This window comes from Microplitis demolitor, chromosome 2 (genome assembly GCF_026212275.2).
Source record: "Microplitis demolitor isolate Queensland-Clemson2020A chromosome 2, iyMicDemo2.1a, whole genome shotgun sequence".
NCBI classification, from domain to species: Eukaryota; Metazoa; Arthropoda; class Insecta; order Hymenoptera; family Braconidae; genus Microplitis; species Microplitis demolitor.
This window is the reverse complement of record NC_068546.1, coordinates 9177803-9204762: the sequence shown is the minus strand read 5'-3', so window position 1 is coordinate 9204762 and position 26960 is coordinate 9177803. Positions and strand designations below refer to the sequence as shown.

General features: G+C 30.7%; 3 protein-coding genes across 3 annotated transcripts; 1 reads left to right on the top strand and 2 right to left on the bottom strand.

Moving 5' to 3' along the window:
• Window positions 1–8677: 8677 nt before the first annotated feature.
• LOC128667328 (uncharacterized) lies at window positions 8678–9265 on the bottom strand. Its single transcript, XM_053736986.1, has one exon. It carries the CDS (start codon window positions 9263–9265, stop codon window positions 8678–8680), a length of 588 nt encoding a protein of 195 aa, XP_053592961.1.
• A 1182-nt stretch (window positions 9266–10447) lies between these two features.
• On the bottom strand, window positions 10448–11005 carry LOC128667327 (uncharacterized). The gene has a single exon (XM_053736985.1). It carries the CDS (start codon window positions 11003–11005, stop codon window positions 10448–10450), a length of 558 nt encoding a protein of 185 aa, XP_053592960.1.
• A 3191-nt stretch (window positions 11006–14196) lies between these two features.
• Window positions 14197–14934, top strand: LOC128669006 (uncharacterized protein DDB_G0287625-like; the record flags this gene model as incomplete). The annotated part of the gene is made up of 1 exon (XM_053743009.1): window positions 14197–14934. A coding segment is annotated over exon 1 (738 nt), but the record flags the coding sequence as incomplete, so codon positions are not given.
• Between the last annotated feature and the right edge of the window lie 12026 nt (window positions 14935–26960).

Here is a 26960-nt window from a genome sequence, read left to right as displayed (position 1 = left end):
TGCTTGATGATAGTAGATTGGCGTTGAGACTGAGTGCTCTTGCCAAGACTAAATGTGAACGGTAACGCCGGAAAGGTGACGAAAGTGTGTTTGCACGCCCTTTTATAGCCACGCAATATTAGGCGACCTGATAATTACCACCCCGAACTTATTGCAAAAGCGCACGATCGCACATCGTAACAGTCAGTTATGTAAAATTAAGAATAATAGACATCATACGATAAGTGGTTCTTTTGAAACTCTATCAAATTATAATAGAAATATCAAGGTAACAATTTATTCTTTATATAGTAACTGAGCCATTTCATGTTAAATTGACAAGTAGTTGAAATCGACCCTTTCCGATTTGGACGAAATTTGTTCAAAATTTCTCTTTTATCATAAAACATAGATGTGCCAAAAGAAAAAAATTAGAAACATGTTTTGCAACAGTCAAAATTCAAAATTTAACTATTTTTCTAATTTTTCGATTTAATTTTTTTACTATCTCGAAAACTATGATAGATAAAAAAATGGCTTTTGTTTTGTTTTGAAGAAGACACTTGGGACTATTGAAAAAAAAAATATTTTGGAAAAAAATTTTGAAAAATGAAAAAGTGTTAGAATTTTGAATTTTCAAAAACCGCCAAAATGGTATGATGACACGAAGTTTTGGGCTTATATTTTCCACAACAATACTTTCCAACAATCTTAAAAGATCCTGATAATTTCGGAGCGCTGGTTTTTTTTTGTTCCAAAATTATGAGTTTTTGAATTTTCGTAAAAAAAATATTTTTTTTCATCACTGAGTCCAGCATAATTAAGAAAAAATGCCATTTCGATTATGAGAAAGATTAGTTCACCACGTTTTTATTAACACGCTATCATGTATGTCTGTCGGGTGGAATTTCATAATCGATTTTAAACTAAATTTTAGGTGAGCTAGAAGTAGATAAGAAGGGATGCTTCACGGACTACAACAGGGATCTGCAATACCATCATGAATGAGGGGGTAATCTTGCATACTAACAGTTGAGATAGGGTGCGCTAGTGGCGCTTTCTGTTGATCTTCCATAGTGATATCCAAGAGAGGGCGCTTGTGGCATTTTTCTAGTAGATTTCGGGGGCCTGAGGGAAGGGGAATGTGGGATCGGGGAGGAGATATGAGATTGATACTGAGGATATAAAAGGCACTGCTTGCAGTAGGTATGTGGGGATATAGAGTGGGGGACATGGGATTGATATGGTTCATGAATAAGGATATAAAGGGCGTCGGAGCGGGGGTCTTTTTCAAAGTTCCGGTGGGAAAAATGACGCATGCTATTATCGTATTGTTTGAATGTTTTTAAGGTTAAACTTGAAGATATGTGGGAGGATGGGGGGAGATATTTTTTATAACAAAATAACGTATTTTTCCACTTACTAATGTATGCTTGCCCTCTTATCTTTAGCAACTTTCACTTTTTTTGTTTATAACAAATGAATCATTTGTTTTCTGAAATTTTACACTTTTTATTCAATATTTATCTGTTTACCCCCATTTTTCACCTAATTATAGTGGGAATTTGTATTATAAAACTTCTATCCATCCAACAAGTCTGTGCAGTGTGCGTATTGTGTGTGTGTGTGTGAAGTTAGTAGTTAAATGTGTTTAACTGAATCGTTTTCTATTTGTGCTTATGGCTAAGTTTGGTGATTCGATTTTTGAGTTGTTTTTTCGACATCCATGCATTTTGGATTGGTTTCGAGCTCAATATGACTCATTTAAACCAATAATGGCTAAACTAATGAAAAAAGCGTGCTACTTTTATGTCCAAGGAGCATAGACGAGGGGGGGGGGAACTTGAAAGGATAATCGATGTTGCTGTTTCAATCATTGATCTACAGTTGATGCGACATTTTTCATTCGATTGCTTAGAAGAACTCAACAAACAACGATGTTTGCATCGTATCAAACACACAAAGAGAGATCATTTTGCATGTGCATTTGATATAACACAACAACTCAAGCACTGGTTTTTGAAGTATTGGGGTATTGGGAAATCCTACGAAAAGTCTGTTCAACTATTTTATCAACTAAATGATTTGAGGAAAATGGATGTTACCGACATAGCATGTCTTGACGATTTTTTCATTTTACGTTTTGCAAAATCACAAACTTAATTTGTATGGGATACATTTCCGGGGCATTTAAAGTATAATGAAAAATTAATTGACTATTCATTATGCATTATAACAGGGGTACTGTTACCTTGGTCGTCCTTAAATTCCTTTTTTTAAGCTATTGCATAGCTTCTATCGCGGGCCTTGAGCGCGGGGACCGAATCCAGAAATTCCGTAACGAAAAAACCTCATGCTCCCCACTCCGACGGGCACGGAGGTGTGGCTTGAAGGCCGTGCATCGTCTAACGTCGTTTCAGTTCGGCAGTCTTCGACACGGCATTGTGTGCGTGCGATTAGACGTATTGTACGACTCTACGAAACTCGCACGAATCGAGACGAGCTGCTCCGAAATCGAACGAATACATAAGCAGCTGTTTATGAGAAAGTATACAGGTGTATAGGTATTTATGTTCAACAGTGAATAGCTGTACTTGTAAAATTTGTGTATAAAGTGCTCTGAATATGAATGAACAAAGTGCATTTATTATTAATGAAGAAAGTCACGAAAAAATAGTGAAAGAAAATGAGTGAGTACTCTATATACATACATTTTATTATTATCACAAATGCAGTATTAATTTTGAATTGAAAATATAATACTGCTATAAAGATAAACTAAATTTTTGATATTAAAATGAGCGATATTAAAAGTAGCCCTCTTTTATACACACAAACACACAAACGCGTATAGTTTAAATTCTCAATTTAGATTCTCAATATGTATATATATATATTATATACATTATATATATATTGTATATATATATAATATGTTATATACATAATATACATGTTATATTACATATATTATGTATATAATGTATACAATATAACATATATGTTATATTATATACATTATATCCATAATGAAGAATGAATTTATATATATATATATATATATATATATATATATATATATATATATATATATATATATAAATTCATTCTTCATTATGTATATAACAGAAACCATCAAACCAAGCACGTGTACTGTTCGAAATTAAGTCATCGACGTTACGTGGACCATGGAGAAATTCCATGGCTCATTAACTTCGCACGGACCATGAGAGAGACTGCTCGCTCTCAGTACGCGAGCGACCAATAGGAGTTAACTCGACCCCCTCCACACTCAACTAAGACAGCTCATTGGCCAGCGCTTACCTTTTCCCCTTCTCCTTGAAAGCCAGGCATCTCATTGGAGCGCAGATACCGATGTCTCCCACTCCGTCGAGAACATTCTAGAAGCCGGACTCTCGGGTATAAAAGAAGGTGATCTGAGAGCGGCGATCATTCCATTCTGATTAGTCCTACTGTGACGAATACTCTCCAGATAGCGAGCAAGGCTATCAGCGATTTAGAATAAATATTCAAGCGAGCAAGGCTTGAATATTTCTCCAGCTTCATCTCTACACCATCAGTTCTTTTCAGAACTATCTCGTTAAGTTCTGACTAGCTCGTCTCCGGGCTAGTCTCACAAGAACTTGTCAACTCACGAGACCTCCGGGTCTACAGCTAGACTTCTCTAGCAAACCAAACAGTTCTTGTAAGAACCAGTAGTCAATTTACATTGTCGTCTCCAGCTCCAACGTCTCTTTCTCAAACGGTCTTTCTCAAGACCCCAACGGCCTTTTTCAAGGCCACCAAATATCAACGTGAGGATTCGCTTCAGTACAAAGTTCTACCGGCAGACTACTCGTCGAACATGTACTATTCAGTACCTTTGTTTTTGTTATATAGATAATGCACATGAATGCCGCACAAAGAAAGTATATATGATATTATATCTATATAAATGTACATCGCGCGAAATTCAATAATCACTTCTTAATATTGTTATTTTTTTCATAAATGAATAATTTTGTTTTGGTTTGTCATTACACTGTTTATACCTAATTATTTATACCTATTATTTATACCTAGATATTTTCGTTTTATAGAGAAGAAAAGCGTAAAGAGCTAAAAAGAAAAAAAAACTAATGCACGTCAAAGGGCATATTATCAACGTCAGAAAGATTTGAAGAAAAATGAAGAAATAATAAAAACAGTACCAAAATCAAATGCTGAACATCAAAGGAAATTTCGTCAACATAATGCAAAAAAATCTTACATGGATATGTAATTTGATTTAATAATAATATTTATAATGATCCACAAGAGTCCACAACAAAATATGGGACTACTATTGACGCGGTATTTTCTAGGTATTTAGAGGATATTAAGTCGCAAACTTGTGTTTCTAATTCCAGTTATCATAAACCTATAGTTTCAATGATAAATATTCCTGAATAACCAACAGCTACCGTAAGATAATAAAACCTACTGTTACGTCCGAAATGACACAACATAGAATTCAGTCCCTTATTTTGAGTCAAGACACCGAAGTCCTTTACTCGGGTAACGGGGACCACGTTATTTGGTGCCGAGCATGGATATGGATAGGAGGAGAGTGTATGTTCTTAAGATTAGTAATAAAAATGTCAGGACTTACTACTTTGCTGGTTTATTGGTAATTAGGTTGAAGATGTACAATTTGATGACGATCACAATGATCAGTGGTGGCTGGACAATACACTCGGATGCTCCCGGTTTTCGCTGCTGCGGCGTGGCGGCGAGTAGATTGGAGGCGTTCTACGTTCTGCTGGTGTGGTCGCTTCTTTTGCAAGTTCACTGATCACCTTACCTTTATTTAATTTTAGAACTACTCTCGAATGAAAGATTGTCGATAGTCGAACCTTCGGATGGTAATCAGGCCGAAATAACGAGGTCAGAATTTAGTATGAGTCACCGAATCTGACTTAGATGTCCCGCACAACCGAGGTTCAAGATAATAAAAAAAAGTTAAATAAAAAAAATGAAACTGTTCAAGAAATTGCCTAGTAATTTAATGACTCCCGAATCGACCGAGAAAGTTCATGAAAATCGAACAAACATTGGCTCTAATGACGGGTTAATGGGTTGAAAATTGGTCTAACTGATTTATGTAGACGAACGAGTTATACTTCTGGAGCGTTGTTCAGAATTTTTAAGTTGCAGATTACTCTGAGAAGAAGAAAAGAAAATATGGAATACGGCGACTGCTCGCGTGGTAACCGATGGGTCTTTATATACCCTCGAACTGAATAATTACTGGGAGAATATTTCGATCAACTGGGGGCATTAAGTTCTTTTTTTTGAGTCAGAAACAGGGGCATGGGTGGTCCCATTTTTGAAGGGAACCAATATATCTCAACTTGGTTGTGAGTGGGTGGAAAACCTGGCCCCTTGATAAGGGAGATAGATACATAGTTCATTTAGACTAAAGAGAGATACAATTTACAAGGAGGAGAGAAGTAGGTGGGCCCCGAAATTGTACTTGATAGAAATTTGGAGGAGGTGGGATGAGATATCACAAGATGGGGTAACGAGAAGGTGGAGAAATAACAGGTGAGATTTTCTTTGTTCTAGGCAGGATAGGGGAAGTGTATGTAGAATAAGATGTGTAGCTAGGCCAGGGGGATAAGGAGTTACCGATAAGGCATGACTCGCGGCTGCGGGAGCTGGTAACAATGGCCACCTTGGACATCGTGATTTATAAGAAATTTTATTGTAATCTCGGCTTTGTGTTTAAGTTTACACAGCTGCCTCTTGTTAAAATTTTTAGAGAATAGATACAGTGGTAATATTATAATTTATACGCCTCAACGTTAAAACACGGAGTAGCTGTTATCTATAACCAGAACAAAGAATCATAGAGTAAGGAAAAAGACTATACCGAGTTAAATTTTAATAAAATAAAAAGACGAGTACTGGTAAGTCTCGGTAAACATAGGGTGGCTGATGATGACTCATTGCGGGTAAAAGAACGCAACTGAAAAATGCGGTTGTTATAATATTCCGATTCTGAGAATAACCGACGATCGTCTCAGGTTACCATGCCCAGGTGTCTGAATTAAACAATCCTTCATTATGAGAGCTCGCGAGATAAGGAAGCCAAGAACGAGATTACCGAGACGGCTGCTCATAGGTTTTGTCTTTTATAATAAAACCTTATTAAAATTGACTTAATTACCTCAGAACGTAACACTAAATGTATTGTAAAGTAATAAAAATATTTTAAACAATATTAACTTTTTATTTATTTAATAAAAGAAAAATTTGTTTTCTTATCGGTCACCATGCTCAAAAAGTGTAACTTGAATTAATATCAAAGAAAAATAAATACTGCATAAATAAAATTAATAAATAATTATAATTGCATAAGTTGATACAAAATGCTATGCAATAGCTTTACGGCGGCAGTCCCCGAGTGCCACACGTCTTTTTTTTTTTTTTTAAGGCCACCTCTGGAAGTATTAAACGGTCTTCCAGAACCGGTTCTTAATGATCAGGGTCAGTGTAAATTTTAATTGTAGGAGTAGGAAAAGGAAGGATAAATTTATAAATAAATTCGATTTATTAATTATAACAATTTTCACCTTTATTTATTTTATAAACCTTGTAAATAAACCTTATAATTTTAATAAACGTTGTAAGCCTTATGACCTTATAACTTATACCTTTTAACATTTAGACCTTATGACTTATATACCTGTAGACCTTATAACTTTTGTCAATTACCTTTAACGATTAAATTTATTAAAACTACCGAGCCAACTACCTTCAGCATTGCACACACACACTCACTCGATTAAAAATTGCCAACGACTTAAAATCGTTTACCTCACGAATTAATTATTACAATAATTTACTTTAAAATCTCATCTAATTGATCAGTACACGCACACACTCACTCAAGTCCCCGGGACTTTTTATTCACACACACTGAATTTAAAGTGGCCATTTCCGCCACACTTTTCTAAATTAATTAATAAAAGTTTTGGAAATTATTTATTATTAATTGATTAATTTTTATTTTACTCTTTCTTAACCCAATTCAACTGAATTTACTTTTAACAATAATCCATGAACGCAATAATTAATACCTTAAGTTTCTATCAGTACTCAACATGACTTTATTTGCATCGCTATTCGATTCCCGCTTCACTTAAAGTTCCGCCATCTTTACTCGCAGTTATTCGACTTCTTTCTTTTTGATTTTTATTTTACTTATTATTATTTTATTTTATCGTAATTTTATTAATTGACTTCAATTATTAATTTTATTTATTAAATAATTAATATACCTCCGACGATTTAACTATTTCATCAATCGGTTATCAATTTCTAACTCAGTTTATTTATTGATGTGAATTATTTTCATAATTTTAATTAATTTATTTATCTAATTTAATTACTTAATAATTTATTTACTCACGGACTAAGCACGGGACTTTCTAGCTTGTGTAGTACACAATAGGCCTAGAAATTTCTACGATGCAATAATTCCAGCAATGGCCTGGAATTATGAACGACGGCCTGGATCCGGTTAGACCACGTCTGGCTTAATTTTAATTTTATAATTTTTATAACTAATTAATTACTAGGGACCTAGACGCGGATCACCCTGAAGAACGACTAAGTATTTATTGAATTAAATTAATATTCTGGCTTAGGCCTAGAAAATTAATTTAATTAATACCTGATCTTTTCCTGATGCAGTGTTCTCTTCCGTTTCCTCAGGTTCCTTGTCTGTTATCTCGTTCATCGCGTCCAGTTCCTTGTCTCGTCTTTCCTTTTTCGTCGTACCCTCCTGCTCTCGTACCTTATCGTCCGTTTTAAATCTTTTTGTTGGCTCCTTCACCTGCTTTTCCGAATAATTAATAAATTTTAACAACGATACCGGCTAATGACATGGTATCTATAATAATTATATATATATATATATATATATATATATATATATATATATATATATATATATATATATATATATATATATATATATATATATATATATATATATATGTATATATAATCGCTTGGTTCCACAATGAGAAGCCAAGTCTAAATTTATTAATTACCTGAGATGTTGAGCGTCCGACTGGTCGTCCGATCTGTCCGGTTGTGTGTCTCAACCTCAGTTCAACCTGCACTTATAATTGTGCACCCACTCGCCTGAATTTGACAACTTCCGGAAAATTCAGACACTCCTACTTACGACTTAGTGGGACTGACGGACAAGCCCCTACGATTTCCACTCGGGACGACGGTCGCACTATCCTGGATAATCCTGGGGTACTAATAGTTTATATCGACCGGGCGCATGATAAAAAATCATGGTAACTGAACGCAGAAAATTTGAATTTTCCCTGTTACAGCATCAAACATAACCCACTATCAGTTTCAAGCCATAACATTTCAGGAATATGGTTTTACCCTTCGAAAAAATATTGTACTACATGCAACAACATGAAAGATAATTATTGGAAATAAATTAATATCTAAACTTTACATGTATGTAGATTTTCAAACTACTTATACTAATTGAAAACTATTGTATATTAAAAGGTATGATATAAATAAAAACACAATAACTATCATGAAAGTCAGTTTTACTTCTATAATCTTTCACTTTTTTCTCCTCCTTCTCGTCAATACAATATATGTTTTAAGTTAATTATCTTACAGTACTACTTAATGGATTATATTCAATTATACGATCGTGTAAAATAAGACAATATGCAGATGTTCGATCCGGAAAGTGTTCATCAGATTCAAACTCAAGACGAATATCAACTGGTCCAGATTTAATAGATTCATTTTGCTTCGAACAGTCGATAATATAGAGTGGTGCTTCTTGTAAATATTCAGTTTTTCTCAATAATGGTTTCGATTCTTTATCATAGTTTGACGTTTGAAAATTAGTATACATATCATATATTAAAGCATACTGATTACGACTAATGTTTAGATTTAAATTATCACATGGATAACCTTGAGAATTGAGAAATAGCTTTACATCTCTGATATTACAATCATTGAATCGACTGGCGCTGTTCGTTACATCATTTGTTCTAGCAGTTTGAAATCCTAGGATCACATATCGTGGCTTTTCCATTTGTGTCAAAGTCTTGATTGGCCAAACATGTTTCGTTGTTCGAGGGAGTAATGGGTATTCATACAATTGCCATATGTAAAAGCTTATTAATATAGCTGGATCATTAGCAGTAAAGTTGAGTGCTTGAATTTTTTGCTTGTCCGACATTGTGACGTACGGGACATTCCGTTCTACCATATTGAGAAGAACTTTCACTATCTCAGCGTTATCACCAGCGGCAGCAGGTGTATGTATATTAAGGTGTCCCAAAAACAAAAATATTTTTTTTAACCTTATATGGGCTCGAAAGTTACTTTATATTATTCAAAAAAATCCTCACCAAATTTCAGCCAAATATCTCTAAAATTGAGGTATCACCAAGGGGGTTCCTTTTCCCATTTAAAATACACGTAAAAATTCTTCATTTTAGTTTTTCGTTATTAAGACTATGAAAAAAAAAATTTTTTTTAATTCCGTCTATCATAATTTTGTAGAAAGTTAAATTCTCTACAAAAAAGTGCTAATGCATTATATATGTCAAACGAACTGGGAAAATGTTACAAGGCTTCAAAGATCGATGCAAATTTAGTTTCCTTAGTGTTAAATTTTTTTTTTTATTATTTTTTATTTTTATTATATTAAAACATTTTTTTTTTTTTTTCAAATTTTGACAAGCATGGTCTTAAAGGAAATTTCATTACCAACAAAAAGTATCTGATATCATATGTACGTCAAATAAATAAGAAAAAATGTTACAGTGCTTTAATTGTCATCGAAGAGTGTAGTTTAAAAAATATTTGTTTTTTGAACTTAAATGTCGACGATAAGTGAACATCATTTTTCATGGTCATTTAAAGCCTTGTAACTTTTTCCTCATTCATTTGACGTATATATGATATCAAATATTTCTTGCAGGAAATTAAATTTCCTACAAGACCATTCCTGTCAAAATTTGAAAAAAAAAATTTTTTGATAGAATAAAAATAAAAAATTGTAAAAAAAAATTTAACACTAAGGAAACTAAAATTGCGTCGATCTTTGAAGCCTCGTAACTTTTTTCCAGTTCGTTTGATATACATAATGCATTCGCACTTGTCTGTAGAGAATTTAATTTCCTACAAAGTTATACTAGGTGGAATTTAAAAAAAAAGTTTGTTTTATAGTCTTAATAACGAAAAACTAAAATGAAAAACTTTTACGCGTATTTTAAATGGGAAAGGGGACCTCCCTTTGTGATAGCTCAATTTTAGGGATATTTGGCTGAAATTTGGTGAGGATTTTTTTGAATAATATAAAGTAACTTTCGAGCCCATAGCAGGTTAAAAAAAAAATTTTTGTTTTTGAGACAACCTAATGAATATATGTATTAACATCATAATTTGATCTTATAAGAATTAATTCATGTTTAGCATTCATGATAATACGATTATAATCTTCAACAAATCCAAGTATGTAACTTAGTGGTACAGAAATGTCGAAATATCCATTGTCATTAGTCAATTTACTGTCATTATTAATCAACCATCCAGCATTCTCCATTAAATTAAGTTGCCCAGGACTCAAAGATATATAATTTTTCATGAGACTTGTAAGACCCATATTTTTATATCTATCAATTTCAACAGCATTTGATTCATAGCGTATTTCTTTAAACATATGACAAATAGCCATATTGACTAAGTTCATAGTTGCACACGCGCCGGTACTATCTTCTTCTACAAATTTTCCACAAATGTGCAGAGAAATTTTGCTTAGTAGGATGCATAAGTCTTGATGTTGAATACTGATTCTAATTTCATCACTATTGTTAAATGTTGATGATGCATAAGGTTGATGTGAATGAACCTCATAGTGAGAAATTGATTCATCTAAGAAGATTGGTTTCTGAATGTCTAAGATTTCCGCCATGGTAATATAATGCAGCACAAATTGACTTTTCTTAGTTTCCTAATTTTTCACGTAATTTTAATCCTAGACTTTTGAGCAATTCCACGTTCTGAGGTGTTAGCACTCTGACAGGAACACAATGACTGATGGGCTCCAGACATGATGATCCACTTTTATAGCTGCTACCAATCATTTTGTTAAATACAATCCCCATTATTCCACTGATTTTATATGCAATTTTATTGTAATTGTTTCACCACGAAAATTTACCAAATTCCCATCTTGATAAACAATTCGCAGCTAAAGATTGTGTATTGACTGTACTGCGACTGGTTAGTAAATGATGTGGGATGGTACTTCAATGATCTTATATCTGGGTGCAACATTTGGGAAAAAGTCATGAACTGTGTGAACTCAAAAAAAAAATCTTTGTCTATAATTGGAAATATTAATTCTTATCGAGTTATCTACATCAACATATAAATTGAATTATTTTCTTTAAAACTTTTCTTTGAGGTTGGACCACGTTTTAGTAATTTATCTATCACTGCTGCCATCTACATATTTTTCCTTCTGGTTATCAAGTGATTGCTATATTATGGCGTGTTGTGTGTTATGTTTTAGTCTGGTTGATAACCCAGAGCATTGGAATAAAGCTGACTGTCAACTCAAGCACAACTACTATCCGAATTGTCTTAAATTAAAATATAATCTTGCTTCTGCTGTTGAAGCAGTTAATTTTGTTAAAAATAAATGTCCGGCTTGTGTAGAGATTGGCCTGATAAGCTTTATGTCGTCAATTACTAATCAATTATCTAAGCTAGATAAATTAGATAAACTGGATGTTTTAGAAAAATCAGCTGAACTACTGAATAATAAAGTTGATGATATTAAGATTGAGCAGGCACAGCTAGCAGGTAAATATTGTGAACTAGAGAAACGTGTAGTTGAGTTAGAAAAAAATAAGCCTACAAGTGATTTAAAAGAAGTCGCTGATAAAGTAACAAAGGTAGCTGATTTAATAATTGACTGTAATTTAGAGCAAAGAGCTTTGTTCATTGAAACTCATGCTATGGAAAACGAATTATCTCTCTCAGGTCTTCAAGAACACTCGGGTGAAAATTTAAAGTCTGTATTGACAAACTTGTTCGGTGTGCTAAATATTGATTATAATGACTCTTATGTTAAATATGTGAAAAGAATCGGTAAACCAACGGTACCAGGATCTACAGTTGCTAGGCAAAAGCAGCGTGATATTTTAATTAAATTAGATTGTAAAGATACTGTAGACAAAATTATTAGTAAATCGAAAACTACTACTATTCCGAGTAACAGACTATTATTAGGCAGTGATGTATCATCGGATTCAGTTCGGCTTCATCGGCGACATCCACCATCACTTTACAAATTTCGATAACTTGTCTTGAAAAATTACCCAAAGCTATTGGCGAAAAATGTGTGGATTGCTGCATCAGCACTATTTGTTAGGTACTCTTTGGAGGACAGACCTCTAAAGCTGTTACCAACATCAGGAGTTGATATTTCAAAGCAGAAACTTAAATAGCACACAAATACTCAATCATCAGTTCGTTCACAACAACTACAAGTATTCTCTTTACCTACACATTTACCATTAAATATCTGTCATGTTAATATTCGTTCACTTAATTGTAATTTCAGTGAGTTTAAGGAATTTTTTAGATTACACTCTTTTGATATCATCTCTGTAAGCGAAACATAGTTAAATGTTAATATGTCAGATGCTCAATTTGGATTACCATCATTTGTGTTATACAGAAACGACAGGGTCAATAGGAATGGAGGTGGCGTCGCACTTTACATTAAAAACACACTTTCATCAAAATGTGTTCTTAGTTCATCTTATATTCAGGAACAGCCAGAATACCTTTTCCTGGAAGTTTGGCATTCCACCAGGCAAAAAATCTTATTAGGTGTTGTTTACAATCCGCCAACATCTATGTCACTAAATATACTAGAATCAGATTTGGATAATATAATGCCTAATTATAAGCATGTCATTATACTATGTGACTTTGACATAAATATGCAAACTATGAACTCAAAATCTGATAGCTTTATTGAATTTCGTTGATCCCTGGGGCTGCATCAAGTTATTTATAACCCTAGACATCATTCTAAAAACTGTCACTCTTGAATTGATCACTGTTTGGTTTGCGATATTGACTCAGTACTAACTTCAAGGCAATCATTAGAGCCATTTCTTGCAGATCATGATCTGATCTCAATATCTTATAACTATGATATACCATTACAGGGTCGAAAAAATATTAAATGCAGAAATTGGGCACGAATAGATGAAAATCGTCTGGAAAATATCTGTTCAAATTTAGACCTATCTACTTTATTGGATTATGATTCAGTTGATTATGTAAACGAGCTGCTGCAAAAACATATTAATGATGTCATTGAGGCGGTCGCACCACTCAGAGAAGTGAGGATTAGGCCTAAACCTGTACCGTGAGTCAACTTTGATATTAAGAGTCTCCAGCGTCGACGGTCTAAACTATATAGGATTTACAAAAGATCAGGATTTGCTTATAAAGAATATTCTAATTTGAGTAAATTAGTCATGTCTAGAATTAGAGATGCGAAGAAAAATAAATTTTGAGCTTCGTTTTAAAAATTGTAAAACTGCTAAGTCTATTTGGAATGATTTTCATTATTTAGGGCTAATTAAACGACCAGAGGCTTTCATTGATCACAGTATTAACCTAAGCGAATTAAATAAGTACTTTATCAGCGGTTCGGGTTCATTTATCGATGAAATTGATTATTGTTACTTGGATAATTGTTTAATTAAATGCGATAGCAATTTTGAATTTAAAGTTCTTGATAATCATACTGTCAAAAAATCGATATTGAGGTTAACTTCTAGCTCTAAGGGCCCTGATGATTTTAAGATTAAAACTTATAAGTAAATCAATCACTGCTATCAGGAGTTTTTCCCACATCTTGGAAGCACTGATGGACGCTTGCGCAACTAAAAATGAACGGAGATATCTTTAGTTTACAACCGAGAAAAAAACTGATTGTGGCCTTAATATTTCCAATTTTTGACTACTGTGCTGCAATTTATCCTGATATTACTAGCCAACAACAAATGAGAATACAGCGAAAGCTGAATGCCTGCGTCCGTTACATATTTAGGATATCGAAGTATGAACTGAAGTATGAATAATAATAATAATAATAATAATAATAATAATAATAATAATAATAATAATAATAATAATAATAATAATAATAATAATAATAATAATAATAATAATAATAATAATAATAATAATAATAATAATAATAATAATAATAATAATAATAATAATAATAATAATAATAATAATAATAATAATAATAATAATAATAATAATAATAATAATAATAATAATAATAATAATAATAATAATAATAATAATAATAATAATAATAATAATAATAATAATAATAATAATAATAATAATAATAATAATAATAATAATAATAATAATAATAATAATAATAATAATAATAATAATAATAATAATAATAATAATAATAATAATAATAATAATAATAATAATAATAATAATAATAATAATAATAATAATAATAATAATAATAATAATAATAATAATAATAATAATAATAATAATAATAATAATAATAATAATAATAATAATAATAATAATAATAATAATAATAATAATAATAATAATAATAATAATAATAATAATAATAATAATAATAATAATAATAATAATAATAATAATAATAATAATAATAATAATAATAATAATAATAATAATAATAATAATAATAATAATAATAATAATAATAATAATAATAATAATAATAATAATAATAATAATAATAATAATAATAATAATAATAATAATAATAATAATAATAATAATAATAATAATAATAATAATAATAATAATAATAATAATAATAATAATAATAATAATAATAATAATAATAATAATAATAATAATAATAATAATAATAATAATAATAATAATAATAATAATAATAATAATAATAATAATAATAATAATAATAATAATAATAATAATAATAATAATAATAATAATAATAATAATAATAATAATAATAATAATAATAATAATAATAATAATAATAATAATAATAATAATAATAATAATAATAATAATAATAATAATAATAATAATAATAATAATAATAATAATAATAATAATAATAATAATAATAATAATAATAATAATAATAATAATAATAATAATAATAATAATAATAATAATAATAATAATAATAATAATAATAATAATAATAATAATAATAATAATAATAATAATAATAATAATAATAATAATAATAATAATAATAATAATAATAATAATAATAATAATAATAATAATAATAATAATAATAATAATAATAATAATAATAATAATAATAATAATAATAATAATAATAATAATAATAATAATAATAATAATAATAATAATAATAATAATAATAATAATAATAATAATAATAATAATAATAATAATAATAATAATAATAATAATAATAATAATAATAATAATAATAATAATAATAATAATAATAATAATAATAATAATAATAATAATAATAATAATAATAATAATAATAATAATAATAATAATAATAATAATAATAATAATAATAATAATAATAATAATAATAATAATAATAATAATAATAATAATAATAATAATAATAATAATAATAATAATAATAATAATAATAATAATAATAATAATAATAATAATAATAATAATAATAATAATAATAATAATGCTATCAGCATCACACACTGAATAAGGAGAATCTTCTTAATATCAAAGAAGGTTCCCTTAACAGGTTGCGGGCTCTAGTGACTGCTAAAAAGTCACTAGAGAAAAAGCTGAAGCGGCTTACCGATAACTCTTTGTTTCGGTTAAGTCCTTCACGCTTTCTGACACCTAAGACATCTGTTTCTGGCGATTCCCCATCCATCGAGCAAGTAGAAGCTTTCTGGTCCGAGTTGTATGGTGATCAACCGAACGTGAATCGTGACACTCCAGCTCTCAACGACTTCGAAGCATTTTGTCGACAACATCGCAACGACAATGCTGATGAAGAGAGCCCCGAAGTCAGCGTGGAAGAAGTTCGTTCAGCTCTGAACAATGGTAAGAACTGGGCTGCTCCGGGTCCAGATGGCATTAACCTATTTTGGTGGAAGAAATTAACTTCTACCCATAGTCATCTGGCCCGGATTTTTACAGCGTTCATCAGAGGTAATGAACCAATTCCATGCTGGCTTGTAGAAGGGCGAACCGTGCTCATCCCAAAGAAAGGAGACTTGTCTGACCCGAAAAACTACAGGCCTATCACCTGTTTGAATGCGGTTTATAAGATTTTCACCAAAATCTTGAATAATCGCATTCTGCAGGAGATAGACCCTGTATGGCAGCAGATATACGAACAACGTGGCAGTAAAAGAGGCCTGTCAGGTTGCAAAGAGAATCTGTTAGTGGATCGTTGTGTCATTCAAGACGCGATCTGCTATCAGCGCAACCTGTCAATGGCCTGGATTGACTACCGCAAGGCATTTGACTCAACATCTCATGAGCTTATTCTCTTTTTGCTCAAATGCCTTGGGGTCAATCGCGATACAGTGGGATGCATTCGGCGTACGATGCAGCTTTGGCGAACACGGTTCCACATTTCATGTGGCAACGACAAACGTGTAACCGAAGCTGTACAGTACAAACGAGGAGTCTTTCAGGGAGATTCTCTGAGCCCTCTGCTGTTTTGTATCTCACTGCTGCCAATATCTGTTGCGCTACGCCGCACCCGTGGATACTCAGTGGGTCCATCAAATGATCGAAAGTATTCGATCACCCACTTACTCTACATGGATGATCTGAAGGTGTATGCTTCTGATGAGGAACACCTTCAGACAGCCTTGAATATTGTAGGGGAGTATACCCGGGATGTTGGCATGGCTTTTGGGTTGGACAAGTGCGCGGTCGTTAATCTGGTGAAGGGTAAGTGTTCTGATGTGCGTGAGGATATCGAGTTAGTAGATGGGAGCGTCATTGACCATCTTGACGCCGGAGAGTCGTACAAATATCTAGGGATTGACGGGAGTCCTATGCAGGACGCCTCGAAAATCAAAACGACTCTCTGCAGCGAGTATGTGCGGAGACTCCGGAAAATCTGGTCATCAGAACTTTCCGGGAAAAACAAAGTCTCTGCAACAAACATGCTTGCTGTCCCGGTACTCCTCTACTCTTTCGGTGTTCTGAAATGGGCCCGAAAAGAACTCAGAGATCTCGATATCAAGACACGCAAAGTCATGAATATGAATCGGAGCATGCACCCTAAATCCTCCATCACCAGATTATACCTTTCCCGGCACATCGGAGGGAGAGGTTTACAGAGCTTGGAGTGTCTACACGATCGTTTGGTTTTGGGTATAACATACGAGGTTGTCAATTTCACTGCAGATGAAAACGACTTCCTTATGCAAATTGTTCATAGTCATGAGAATAGGCATAAGGGAACGTTTTTATATAAGGCAGCAATCTACGCGGCAAAATCCCTCGGTCTTGGAAGAGTAAACCCTCTTATCGAACTCCCTAAGAAGGAATTTAAGAGGGTCATCAGCAATGCTGAGCAACAAAAACTGCTCAGCACACATATGGACAAGTCCATGCACAGCGTGTTCTTTAAACACGTGCGTGAACATGGCTTGTCCGAGCAGCTGACGTTTTCCTTCCTCAGGTCAGCTGGCCTGATGTCTGAGACCGAAGGATATATTTTTGCCTGCCAAGATGGTGTTATCAATACTCTTGAATACCGTGCTAAAGTGCTCCAGATGCAGCTACCCGACACTTTGTGTAGGGTGTGTAAGCAACATCCTGAGACGCTTATGCATCTGTTGTCAGCATGTCCTGTACTGGCAAGAAATGCATATGTCCAGCGTCACAATGCTGCTCTGCGAGTACTTTACTACCACCTAAGACATACTCACGGTATCGATAAAACACCAGTGCTGCCTTATCTGCCAGGAGATATTCCGCAAGTTGTTGAGAATGACCGTTGCCGTATTTATTGGAACGTGCCATTCGCAACAACGCGGAAAATCGATCACAATAAACCTGATATTGTGCTCTTTGATAAAACCGCTCGTGACATTTATGTTATCGAGTTCTCAGCACCTGCTGAGTATAACATCACGGTTAAAGAAGAGCACAAACACGAAATATATCAGGATCTCCTGTTTGAAATTGGCAAACTCTACCCAGGCTACCGTGTCAAGCTTGTCGTACTTATTGTTGGCGTCCTAGGAGGGATGAAACAGACTTTTGTGTCTGCATTGGCTAAAATCCCAACTTGTTCTCCGCAAGTTGAGTTTTTGGCATCGCGGATGCAAAAGGCTGTTATTCTCGGATCCCTCCGTCTCCTAAGGCAACGAAACTTGGCCTGCTGCGCATGCTGATCATCTTGTTGATGAAGCATCGCAGCAGTAATGATTTGGCGCTCAGGTGAGGCCCTCGGTAGAGTCGGACTACCGGGGATAACCCCCTGAGCATTTAACTAAAAAAAAAAGAAATAATAATAATAATAATAATAATAATAATAATAATAATAATAATAATAATAATAATAATAATAATAATAATAATAATAATAATAATAATAATAATAATAATAATAATAATAATAATAATAATAATAATAATAATAATAATAATAATAATAATAATAATAATAATAATAATAATAATAATAATAATAATAATAATAATAATAATAATAATAATAATAATAATAATAATAATAATAATAATAATAATAATAATAATAATAATAATAATAATAATAATAATAATAATAATAATAATAATAATAATAATAATAATAATAATAATAATAATAATAATAATAATAATAATAATAATAATAATAATAATAATAATAATAATAATAATAATAATAATAATAATAATAATAATAATAATAATAATAATAATAATAATAATAATAATAATAATAATAATAATAATAATAATAATAATAATAATAATAATAATAATAATAATAATAATAATAATAATAATAATAATAATAATAATAATAATAATAATAATAATAATAATAATAATAATAATAATAATAATAATAATAATAATAATAATAATAATAATAATAATAATAATAATAATAATAATAATAATAATAATAATAATAATAATAATAATAATAATAATAATAATAATAATAATAATAATAATAATAATAATAATAATAATAATAATAATAATAATAATAATAATAATAATAATAATAATAATAATAATAATAATAATAATAATAATAATAATAATAATAATAATAATAATAATAATAATAATAATAATAATAATAATAATAATAATAATAATAATAATAATAATAATAATAATAATAATAATAATAATAATAATAATAATAATAATAATAATAATAATAATAATAATAATAATAATAATAATAATAATAATAATAATAATAATAATAATAATAATAATAAAACATATTCTTGGAAAGGGCTACACACCAAACTGGACGACTGAAATTTTCGCAATTAAAACAATCCAAAAAATGAATCCAACAACTTACAAACTGATAGATTATCAGGATCAACTGATAGAAGGAGGATTTTATGCAGAAGAACTCGGTAAAGTCAAGTATTCAGATGTGTATCTAGTTGAGAGAATAATAAAAAAACGTGAAAATAAAATGTATGTTAAATGACTAGGCTTTGATAATTCACATAATAGCTGGATTTATGAGTCTGATTTATAAAATGTAATATTATCATGTATTTTTTATAGTATCAATAAATAAAAAATTGTAATAAACAATTCTGAGTTTTCATTTTCATATTAACCTTATTTATTGATTCAAATTTATTTTTCCACAAACTTAGAATTGAATATATTTTATCTACATTATTATTATCTAGTTTTTATCTTTTTATTTGATACTTTATAACCCAAGGTAAAGTATCAGTTGAGGTGTCACTTGATTTCCTTCTATTATCACACCAACTTAATGCTAATTTACTCTGCTTAATCGTTTTTACATCATGATGACAACTTTTAATCAAATATTGATGTGTTGTTATATTTACATGGTCCACCAAATAATTCTTCAAATCATAAAACGTGATCTTTCACAAAGTGGATCCTTTGACACCCTTAGCTCTCTTTTTAGCTATATTATTCTTATGGATTTTGAATGCATAAAGTTTTGCTTGTAACCCAACGAACTCGGTCATTATTTGACCACTGCACTCATCTTTCATAAGTCCAATTACTTTTTTATTTTTTAATGGAATGTTGTAAATATTATTTGGTAGGTAGTCAGAGGTGTCAAACTTTTCGGTGTTGCATTTGATGGTGTCATACATTGTTACGATGTGGGATTGTCTGCCTCCGCTTTGATTCGGGTATTGGATGTCACGTGCTTCAATATGGCGTTGACGCCTATATAATCACGTGCAGCCACTGCTCAATGCTCTTTACCGGCTTCTAGCGCTCTATACCTGCTCATATCGCTTTGTATCGCAGTCAGTCTACCAGATCATAGTCAGCATTAATTAACGTTATAGTCAATTACATTTAATTAATTGGGTTAATCAATCAGTATAATTTGTTTCACTTAGTTGTTGATAAATTAAAGTATCACTATCGGTGTATAATGATTTTGATTCATTAACATTAAAATTTTTTTTTTAATATAGTTATAGTGAAAATCATAAATAGAAATTTTTGATAAGTCTAAGATGCTAATACCAATGTAAATTGGTTTATTAAAGTATAGATTTACTCTCCTTAATTCTATTATGACTAGGTTTTCATCGTAAATTATAAAAATATGGAAATTAGGTTTTGATATTAGAGCTTTTGACCCGTATCTACCTTCCCAGCTGTTTACCATTCACACATCTCAATATTTTCGAACATTTTCCATAGTTTTACCAAATACAGCATTATTCATAAGCTTGTAAAAGTTCTTTTCAAATTCATTTTGTGCGTTTTTGCGGCATTCAGTATTTTTATCGATATATTGCTTTAACCAAACTGATTGATTGAATTTCAAAACTTGATAAGCTTTTACAAGCTTCATTCCTGAATTAAGACACTGCTGTAAATTTATATAATAAATACCATATTTCTCCTCAGAATAAAGTGTTGTAGCTAATTGAGAATATTTACTGCCTTGTGGTATAAAATGTTCGGGGCAAAGGGGTAAATCTCTATGCTCATCATGTAACTCTATAGGATATTCTAAATCTACTTGTAAAATATATCCAATTGAGTTGTTATCATTACAAAATTTATTAACATTTTGTACATCAATATCCTGTATGTATCCACTCAAACGAATCTTAAGCCAAAGGCATGCTCATTGCTGCTCCATATAAATTATTTATATCATAATACATGAGATAAGATTCATCTTTGCTTTATTCAAAATCTTTTCCCATCAATCGATTATTAACTTTTGCATATCGATTTGTACATTGAGAAACACCACCTCTAATACCTTTTTCAAAAAATAATATCTCAGGATCATCAAATAAATCTAATTCTACATCTGTGAGTTTAAGGATAGCATCAAGAGCAAGCTCTGGTGCAATGTAATAATGCAATAGATCTAATTCATATGTTTTGTAGCAACTGCTACGGAAATTCTCAAATATATCAGCCAGTAATAATACATCAGTTTTTATATACAAATCTAAATATTCACCAAGGGTATTTATATTAAATTTATTCCAAACTTGTTTGGCATGATTGTAATCTTCATCTGAAATATCACAATCATTAAGCTTGCAATAAAATAATTTTTTTTCAGGTAATTTAGTATCGTCAAGCTTATCAATTGAATCAATGTATTCATACGGAAATACACCTTCACGTATAGCTAATTGAAATTGCTGTGAGTCAGAGTAATATTTTTTTGTAATTTTCTTATCACTATCGTCAAGATATGAAGCTAATTTTTCAATACTTGATGCCATAAAACGAAAAGAGTCTACAAATCTCAACTTTACGAATTCATTATTTATTGACTTGGTAAATGCAATATATTTTTCTTTATTAATTGGTAAAATATTGATTTGAGCATCGAAAACTGTAGATAATGATCTAATAATGAAATGTGAATCATAACCAGATTATGAAAAACAATAGAAATAGTATGACTCCGTTTATAACTTAAATTACATGCGTTATGTTTGTACAGATTGAAATTATTTCATTAGCACGACTAGAGTTGCCAGCTTTAATGTTATTTGATAAAAAAATATTTTTATTTTTTTATTGTCTCTCTTAACTGATTCAAATGAATTATTCCAATATTTGAGATTATTTTTGATCTAATGCACTATCATAATTATGTAAAATTATAAAAAAATATTATTTTCAACAATTTTTTAAATAGTATTTGATAAAAAACATTTTTTTATTACCATTTAACTGATTCATAATTATGTTAGTTTATATTTTCTCTATAGTGGTATGACAATAATCTTAGTGGAAAAAATATTTTTCAACATTGCATTAAAAAAACAAAAAACGTTTGCTTCGTAAGGTATACTAATAATTGTAGATAAGAAATTGTCTAAATATAAGTTAAACTTCTTATGGGTTATTTGTATTGGAAACGAAAGTGAGAAATTTTATGACCTCTATACAAATAAGGGCCGTATCTTCCATAAACTCGTGTGTATATTGACAATTAACGTTTTAGTTAAATAGAACACTTTCAAAAAAAAAAACCGTTCGAAAATATTGATTTCTCGATTTTTTATTGTCAAAATTGTGATTGATCTTGTTTTCCATTATCTAAAAAAAAACTTTTTTTTTTTTTCAAATCCATCAAAAATTCTCTAGTTGTACTATCAAAAAAAATGTTTCTTTTAAATATTCAGTTTCTTATGTCTTAAGAAAAAAAATACTAGCAAGCTCAAAAAAATGTTGCCACAAAAATTTCGATAAATATGATGAAAAACATGAATTTTTTATAGTTTAAAATTAGAAAAACTCATTGAAATATCGAATTTCTGATTTATGATGGTAAACTCTTAAATCCGCCGTGAAATAGAACACTTAAAATAAAAACCATTCGAAAATATGGATTTCTCGATTTTTTATTGTCAATAATGTGGTTGACCCCACTTCCAAATAATCACCAAAAATACATTTTAAAATGACTGATCCATGTTAGAACAGGAGTGAGTCATAGCTTAACACGAACTATAACTTTTTAAACAGTAACCAGTGCTGTCCCACACAGTACATGAAACATATGACTGGTTACTGTCAAAATAGTTATCATTGATATCCAAAACAGTACTCACTCTTGTTGTAACATGAACAGTTACAACATTTATATGTCTCTTAACTATTCTTGACAGTAGAGGTATATAATTAAAACCTGTCAAGCATAGATTATTAAAATTTTTCCGGTTATTATTCATAAATATGTATAGATATAGATAGGATTGCGTAAATTTTTAAAAATAATCAGTTTTTCTTCTTTTTTATACAAGGATTATTAATATCATAAAAATAAATAACAGCTCGATAACTTAGTTTAATGGTTTATCAGATTTTTTAAAGATATCTTTATTTGACTCTTGCTTACATAAACGAACAATAATTATTTTACAAATTAACAAGCTTCTTACATTTAAGATAAGTAACGTCTAAATCCATTGTTTTAAAATATACCGACCTCCGTTCTTATTGATAGTTATGTGAGTGACTGAACAGTAATGTAAGTCTTCAATAGTTAAATATTTCCAATTCGTACAAGTACTAAAATTGCTATCAACTTTGTACGCATGTAATGATCTCATGTAAATCTCTAATATTTATTTTATGGTTGTGCGAATATTCGTATTTACGAATTATTCGTCTCGAATCGAATAATTCGAATAATCTGAATTCAAACTAAATAATAAACTCATTATTAAATTAAAGGAGAATTTGCATTCGTCGTATTTATTAATTTTTTTTTTTTTTATTTTTCGATACATTTTAATGAAGAAAAATTAAATAAAATACTGATTCTGGTGTTAAAGAAATTTTTTTCTGGGTTATCATATCTCCTGCTGAAGAAAATAATCTTTCTCTTTCGATAGATTCAGTAAATTAAAAGTAAATTAAAAAATTTCAGTTGCCGATAAAACAAAAAAATTTTCACTTTTGCTGGCAAAATGGGGCACCCTTAAAAAAAGCTGAAAAAAATAATTTCTGCATATTAAATAATTTTGATAAAATTATTTTTTTTTGTAAGTATTACTCACGAAGGAAACTTATGTTGTACACAATTATTAGATGCAATGGAAGGAAAAAAAATTTTCATTTGCTTTTATCATTGAACAACAGCCATTAACATTTTTTGACTGATACAGTGTTTGGAATATTTAAAAAACATTAAAAAAATGAAAATCTTTTTAAATAAAATTTTGGGGGTACCCCGTTTTGCTAAGCCTACCCCATCGTACCCCTCCCCTTCCGTAAATAAGGTTCAATTTTGACTGCTATAACATAATTCAATGATGTGTCTTACATGTACTACAAAGTTTGAACTATGTCTGTAGAATTAGAATAGTACATGGAGAAAAATTCGCAAATAAAATACTTATTGCAGACTGTCTGACATGGAAAATTTCAAACAATTTTGCCGTGTAGCATGTTTTATGTAATTTATGTAGAAAGGAATTTGCGAATCAAAAGACGAAATTTACCTTCTCATTCCGGATATGACCAGATGACACTTTTTTTAACAATAAAATTTTTATTATTTTAGTAATGAGTTCTATGAAAAAAATATTCAAATTGAGTCAAATACGCTCGAACAAGATAATTTTGCCATCGAAATCGATTAATTTAAGAGCATGGGACAATTATTTGAGCTATTCAAATTATTCGAATAGTTCGAATATTCGATTCGAATAGTTCGAATATTCGATTCGAATGTTACTATTCGATACGATTCGATTCGAGTAATATTGGCACACCCCTAATTTATTTGTAATTTTTTTTTTATTACAACTTATTTTTTATCATAATTATTAAAGCAGACTGACAGAAAACTATTCAAGTTTAGAGAAAAGCTAAAATAAACCTCTACTGTCAAGAATAGTAAAGAGGCATATGAATCTAGTAACCGTTCATGTCAGAACAGGACTGAGTACTGTTTTGGATATTACCGAGAACTATTTTGACAGTAACCAGTCCTATGTTTCATGTACTGTGTAGGACAGCACTGATTACTGTTTAAAAAGTAATAGTTCGTGTTAAGCTATATCTCACTCCTGTTCTAACATGAATCAGTCATCTTAAAATTTTTTTTTAACCTATATTGTTCGTTGATTATTGCGCAGAACAGTAACCAGGACTATCTAGTTTTTTCCGTGTACTTGAATAAATATAGTTTAACAAAATATAATAAATCAGAAAAATCGAGAAACCAAAGAAAAGACTGTTACATTCTGGCTTCTCCATTTATAGGACAGAATATTTTTTAATTTACCAGTTTGACGTCGTAAGGGTGCCGATAGACCCCAGGTGAGCCAGCTGTTGATTTTCTTTTGTTTTATGCAAAAAAGTTTTATTGACTTACCTTGGTGGAGATTATCGGCCCCATAAGTCAGTCCGAATAATCCTTTTCTTAAGTAGCTTCTTCTCATCCACCGGAGCATATGTGTCACTGCTAGTGGCCTTGAAATAGGACTCAAAATAGTACCCGTAATGAGGATCGTGGAACGAGATACTTCCGCTAGGTGGATGGATGGATTAAACGTTCACAGGATCTGCCAACCATTGCTGATGCTGGTCCATAAGGTTGGGTTCTCCCTCAAATTCTCCTCTGAACAGAACGAGCCTTGAAGGACTGGTTCCTCCGTAAGGGCGAGTGACTCCAGCTGTGAGATCGTACACCAGAGCCCAACGGCTCAACAACACAAGAACTTAATGGCTCACGAAGTTCACTTAACGCGATACCCAAATTTGGTAACTCGTTAACTAGATTTTGAACGACCAACGTCACCGGATCCAGGATGACTTCCTCGGCAACAACCCGCAATTCGGACGGTCCGTGATGAGATCACTCAAGATCTTCGTCTATCGTTCGTTATACGCGACGTAGCTGACCCTTCTTGCCTGAACTTCGGCTTCTCGGCATGAATTTCGGATTTGAAAGGAAAGCGTTTGGGCTGTCGGTGGCAGCACCCAAAGTTTAAAGAAGGAGTGCGTATTTTAATAAAATACGTATATATATTTTGCCTTAAATTCTGAATGACAGGATCAAGCCAGCAGGTTTGTATAGAGTTCTTAACTCTACTCAATCTTGTGTTCGACTGACTTGATTTTGTCGCTCCTTGGTATTATACATTATCAAAATGTTAACGTTGCATTTCAGGTAACTTATAAAACAATTGTCGTGGCCCGGGTCTCATGCATCGTCATCTGTTTAGACCATCCGCGAGCCACGGCGATTCTCTTATTGCATGAGATTTCCGTTACGTTGTTGTTGGTAAAAAGAAATAATTTCGCCAACAAAGTAATGATTTATTTATTTATTTACGATTCTGCGAAGTGTTGAATCGTTTATTCACCCACCGTGGCGAATAAATAATTCGAGACTTAAAAAAAAAAAGTTCTGAAATTTTTTTTTAAATATAATTAAAGCTAGAACGTAAAACAACAAAAGAAATAAATAATTCACGTAGCTGCACTAAATAAGTTAATTAACTAGTCATTAAGTACAATCTACAGTCGGTGGAAGATGGCAACAGTTTATTATTTATTACTTAAACTTATTGCACTTATCCTCCCACTATTCCTGCACTTAAAAAGGTGGAAAAGCTGAGGGTGCGATTCTGCGCGCTTTTGAAAAG